Below are 5,750 nucleotides of genomic sequence, written 5' to 3'. Positions count from 1 at the left end.
CTTCTGATTGGTCGGGGATGAGGCAACGAGGGGGGGGACGGGAACAATGTCATCATGTCGCCTTAAAAAGAGTGCAGCTATGTTGTGGTGAAAGGACCTCGAGAGGAGAACACGGGATCAATAGCAGGAGGAAACAAACAAACAGAGAGAAAAAAAGACGCATCAGATGGTTTGATTTTGTGCGCGAGCGGCTGAAAGTGGTTTTCTTCTTCCCGCAGCGCCCAAAGTGCCTTCAGCTCCCCGCAAACATGCCCAGAGGATTCCTGGTAAAAAGGAACAAGAAAACCAACCCGGTGTCCTACCGGGTCCGCTCCGAGGACGAAGAAACGGACCAAACGGCGGCTGATGCTCCGCCGCTGCTGCCGCCCTCCTCCTCCTCTTCAGCGCATCTCGTCTCCATCCCGGTGCGCGCGCTGACGCCTACGCCCACCTGCGGGGCGGCGGCTACGGCTCCGGAGCCGGATGCTAAGCCCGTGCAGTTCGGGAACCCGGAGGCGGTGTATCAGTCTCTGTACAGCCCCACCCGCCCCGTCAGCCACGAGCACGACCGCTCCTACTCCGAGGCCCGCTTCAGCCTCGGCTCGCCGGTTTCCGCGGAGTCTTTTCCCACACCGGCAGCCATCACCGCCCTGGATCACCTCTTCGCCCCGGTGGACCTGAAGATCGGCTCCAGCAACAGCAGCCGCCCCGAGAGCAGCTCGTCATCCGCCGGGACGCTCCCCGCCGCTGCAACCGGCGGCTCCAAGCGCTGCGCCAACGACGCCGAGCGCAAAGGCAAGCCGCCGTCCAAGAAAACCAAAGCCATCCGCAAACTGCACTTTGAGGATGATGTCACTACGTCTCCGGTTCTCGGGCTGAAGATTAAAGAGGCGCCGGTGGACCAGAAACCTCCCCGAGCGCCACCGGCCGGAGGAGACCACGTCCCGCTGGGGGAGTTTGTGTGCCAGCTATGCCGGGAGGCGTACGCAGACCCGTTCGCTTTGGCGCAGCACAAATGCTCCAGGATAGTCCGGGTTGAGTATCGGTGTCCCGAGTGTGACAAGGTGTTCAGCTGCCCGGCCAACCTCGCCTCCCATCGGCGCTGGCACAAACCGAAGCCGCAAAATACGCCGAGCGACAAGGTGTCCGCGTCGAAGACGGCCTCGGATGAAGCAAAGGATTCTAGTGACAGGGACACACCCAGCCCCGAGCCGTCCGAATCCGGTTCAGAGGACGGACTGTACGACTGCAGTCAGTGCGGGAAGAGGTTTAAGCGCCAAGCCTACCTGCGGAAACACCTGGCGTCGCAGCACGGGTCCCCAAAAGCGGCGGCGGAGGAGGACGCGGCGGGCTGCGAGCAGAGCGCGGCGCCGCTCAACCTGAGCGCCTCCTGCTGCCACCTGTGCCCCGTGTGTGGGGAGAACTTCACCAGCAGAGGCAGCCAGGAGCGGCACATCCGCCTGCTGCATTCCTCACAGGTGTACTCGTGCAAATACTGCCCCGCAGTTTTCTACAGCTCACCGGGACTCACGAGGCACATCAACAAATGCCACCCGTCCGAGAACCGGCAGGTGATCCTGCTGCAGATGCCGCTCCGCCCCGCCTGCTGATCCCGAACTGTGGACTGGCACACACCGGGAATCAGAGTCCACCCGCGTGTTTCTTTTTGTTTTTAGGATTTCAGAGTTCCACTGAAAAATAAAAAACATCTGTACCCTAAAGCACACTTCCTTAAACTGAGTAACAGATGTAAAGAGGTTTGTGAGAAGTTGTAACTCTGGGAGTAATTCTGTTTCACTGTAGCTATATATCTCCAAAGGACAAAACCACACCGAAGTCCAATCTTCCTCAAAGACACGTGAAAAATGTGCTTATTTGTGTCTTTTCGAGTAAAAATTATCGTCAAATAATTCACATTTTCTGTGGTAAACAGAGAGCCAAGCATGCTCTCACATATCCACTCACACGCAGCTTGCAAGGTTTCAGTGCCTTGCTCGAGGACACTTCAGCAACCTCTGGGTGTGTGTGTGTGTTTGACTCCTCCTGGCCTGTAACCCACACCCACGCCCACCCCAACATCACTTAAAATGATCCTCAAAGCTCTTTAAAAAAAAAAAAACGTTAGACTGTTAATTTATTTTTCTAGCATCTCTGCACAAGTGCTATTAGCTCCTAGACCTAAGAGAGGAGATGACCTGTAGGATATAAAGCAGACTTCGCAGGCCTGAACAGACCTTATCTCATCACTCTGATTAGCTTTAACATAGCTCGTGGATCTGTGGATCAGTAGCTGTCGACTGAAAACAAAAGAGAGTAAAACTAGTGTAGCCGGTAATGCCTTTGGATTAGAGACTCCTGCTGTAAAACTGCCTTAAACTGACCTGATTGTTTTTATTTATCACTGGCTGAGCATATGATGATAATTATTTTCTACAAAGCCTTCTGTATTACCAGTATACAGTATATCTAATCTTTTTTCTATTTATTTATGTATTTATTAAATTATTTGTGTAAGTTACTGCTTTGTGTGGTCGAACCTGTGATCTGTCGCTGTGTTTTTTCATCATGTAGCCAAATCCTTTTTATTTCCTTTAACTTATGTGAGGGCGGCGTGTTCATGTGGCATTATAGCAATCAGTGAGCCGCTCCTGAAGACAAACCGAATGCAATCATGTTTTAATTTATTATGATGATGATGATTATTTATTTTGGTTTTGTTGTAACCCTTAGCTCTTATACTGCTTTGGATGTTTCTGCAGTATTTTGCTAAATGTCCAAATAAAAAAATAAAATAAAAAATAAAGACCAAACTGAGAAACAGCTTTCTTTGCCTTCTTGTGTGTTTTCTGCAGGTAACAGCTTGATTTACACCTCAAGTTGTGGCTTCTTGAAGAAAATGAAACCAAAATCCGTCCAGCTTATCTCCTTAAATGATGGTTCAAGTGTCTCCTCTTCAGTTACATGCCAAATAATTGAATTCAAAGGGTTTAAACAAGCAAAAACAAGGAAAAATGATAAGTTTCCATTAAAGTAAATTCAAATCTTTACATTTTAGAGACCAGGATCAGTGGTTTTGAGATGATTTAAGACGATTTTTCTAAACACCTAAATCAGAAAAAATCTTTCAAAAACAGTTGTACAATAACAACATCACTGCTATCACGTCACCTGTGACCTCTTTAGGTTTTGGTTGTAGCTTTTAAGAAAGATCAGAGCTTTCAAATAACTGTTTTGTGCATTTTGGTCTTAAAGGTCTTCTGTCCAAGATGACTGAAAAGACTTGATGTTGACCTTAATTTAATCCCAGGCGGGTTATTGATAACTTCATGGATGTTAAGTGGCTATTTTACAGGTATGATTTTACTTGTGCTGTGTTTAGTTCAACGAGGGACGACTCACACAGGGACAGCACACAGCTTGGTTGGTAAAATCCCATCTAAGCCCCGAAACTATGGACTTCTGCTTTAACTGAAAGTGAAACCAAAGGAAAAGTCACGCCTGCAAGAACCTGCCTTTACATTTCCGTCTGACTCTAACTGGGACCATAATCTGCAAAGTGAATGCCATATTGGATTCAGTAAAACTTAAAACTACCAGATGAGACCATAAACTCACTGAGAAGTTTTTCTCTAAAGTCACAGATTAAGGAGCTGAAAACTGTTTTCTCACGCAACCGGATGTCTTTTTTGTCATTCTGTTTGAAACAACGAAGGGCTAAAGAATCGCTGCACATAACATTACGTACTGAAAGCTTTTTGTTCATTTTACAGCACAAAACGGCACATTTTGACATTTTTAATTCTCTTTACTTCTACTGTGCAATAAAATCAAACATATTTACAGCTATGTTTAGTTCCAATAACACCATATCCATATGGAAGTCAGAGGTCTGAATAACTCACTCACATTCTCTCCTGGTGTGCTCATCTGTTCTGGGTTGGTACTTAGCTCTGACTTAAAAAAAAAAATCCTGTGAACACTCCTGGTACTTGGTTGATGAATTGCACTTACATTTTACAGTATTTTTGCAGTATTATTACAGTGCACTGACAATATAATACTATACAACAGTAAGAAAGCAGTAGATTAGAGTAGAACGACTGTAAAACAACAGTTTAATCTCCTGTAATTTGAACGTTACATTTCTTACAGTTTGTTTTATTACCGTTTAAAGGAAATGTTTTACTTCACTAGATTAGTTTTAGTTTCTTATATAAAAAAATCTTAATTATTTGTATGTCTGTGAAGGTTCTCAGTCATCCAGGTCATCGTAGTCAAAGGAGCTTGCAAAGAAAAGCGTCTGGACTTCTTTAAGTTACTTGAAGACGTTTCACCTCTCATCCGAGGTGAAAATTATTTGTATATAATTTTATAGATTAAACTACCCAAAAGTATATAAACCAGTCAGATGAGCTCCTGCTCAAAAAGTCAACATCTGCACTGTATCCACCCAAAAACACAGACATCAGCTTAATTTGTGAAAACGTAACTACATTTTTTGGATTTTTACACTTCATTAAAGTCTTCCACCCCTGCAGGTTCAATTCAGTCTTCAGGGTCATTCATCAAACGTCACTACGACCCTGAAACCAGAAGCTGGATTAACCCCCCAAAGGGGTGTGTGTGCCCCTGTGAACCCCAACTGTACATGACATTATTTCCACAGATACCAAAAGCACACTAATCAACACTCAAGAGCTGAAATAATCAGCAATGAGGCAATTAAATTAGCGAAACCTCACTGAAAAACTTTTTTACAGGGGAAAATAATGCCTGCAAACCGTTTCCTGGATGGAAACATTTAATACTTCTGCATTCTTTAATCATAATATTAAACTCTGACTTCAGGAATGTGTTTACTCAGATATAATGTACATGTTCTTATAACCAGTTAACGCTCACTCCAGCACCTGGAAAAATCTGGACTTCAAAAATGAAAAAGCAACATGTGGCACATAGTAATTGAAAGCGTATGTTTCTTCTGTGGCCAGATATCAGCATATACATTTGCAGAATTTAAGAGTAAAGTGCAAGATTTTTGTCTCTACAAGCATTATGGCTCTCATTCGTTCTACTGGCAGTTATGTTTAATCCTCTGCAGCAGGGTGTCGAGCACATGGAGAGAAACAGAGCAGTGGCAGCCCGCCCGTCGTTGTGACTCAGGTATTTCCTGGAGTCCTCAGGAACTTAACTCTTCCACTCTGTTGCTGCTTTGTGCAAAAGCCCACGTCTACCTGCTTCTCTATTTATAATATTTAAGAATCCAGATGAACAAGAGAGGGGTAAAATTAGACACACTCAAAGATGCATCTTAAATTTGAACAATATCCAACTATCAGTGGATCTCCTCGCAGCCAGACATGCCCCAAACCCCTCACCTGGAGGATCTCAGGAGGCCTCGAGATCTAAGATGCCTCATCCCCCTTATCTGGCTCCTTTCAATGTTGAGGACTAGCAGCTCTGTGCTCCTCACCCTACCTCTAACAGAGAGCCTGGACAGGAAGCTAGTTTCTGCTGCTTATACACACGATCTCACTCCTTCAGTCACTGCCTGCAGCTCGCGGTCATCACCGACCGCTGTAACGTTGTTCGTTTGGTGAATTGACCAGCTTCTCCTTTAGGCTTCTCTCTCTTTATCACAAAAGACTAGTACAGGTTGGTAAGACATGTCTCGCATTTGAACAATACTTTTTTGCAGGACAAGGTTCCCCAGGTTTTTTGTGCATTCATTCCTTCAAACGATCACAGAAAGGAAACGTGTAAAGACAGAA

The 5,750-nt window shown here is 45.3% G+C and overlaps 1 protein-coding gene across 1 annotated transcript; it reads left to right on the top strand.

The window, feature by feature from the left end:
* Positions 1 to 242: 242 nt before the first annotated feature.
* insm1a (insulinoma-associated 1a) lies at positions 243 to 1,589 on the top strand. The gene has a single exon (XM_085373162.1). It carries the CDS (start codon positions 249 to 251, stop codon positions 1,587 to 1,589), a length of 1,341 nt encoding a protein of 446 aa, XP_085229288.1. The 5' UTR covers positions 243 to 248.
* The last annotated feature ends 4,161 nt before the right edge of the window (positions 1,590 to 5,750 follow it).

The sequence above is a fragment of the Diplotaxodon limnothrissa genome, linkage group LG15 (assembly GCF_057381915.1).
Source record: "Diplotaxodon limnothrissa isolate DT_005_m linkage group LG15, D_limnothrissa_male_GT1.1, whole genome shotgun sequence".
In the NCBI taxonomy this organism is placed as follows: domain Eukaryota; kingdom Metazoa; phylum Chordata; class Actinopteri; order Cichliformes; family Cichlidae; genus Diplotaxodon; species Diplotaxodon limnothrissa.
This window is presented reverse-complemented; position numbering and strand designations above follow the sequence as displayed.

Bases quoted from the DNA above. Each gene is read 5' to 3' on its own strand.
- insm1a (XM_085373162.1), top strand. From the start codon at position 249: ATGCCCAGAGGATTCCTGGTAAAAAGGAACAAGAAAACCAACCCGGTG.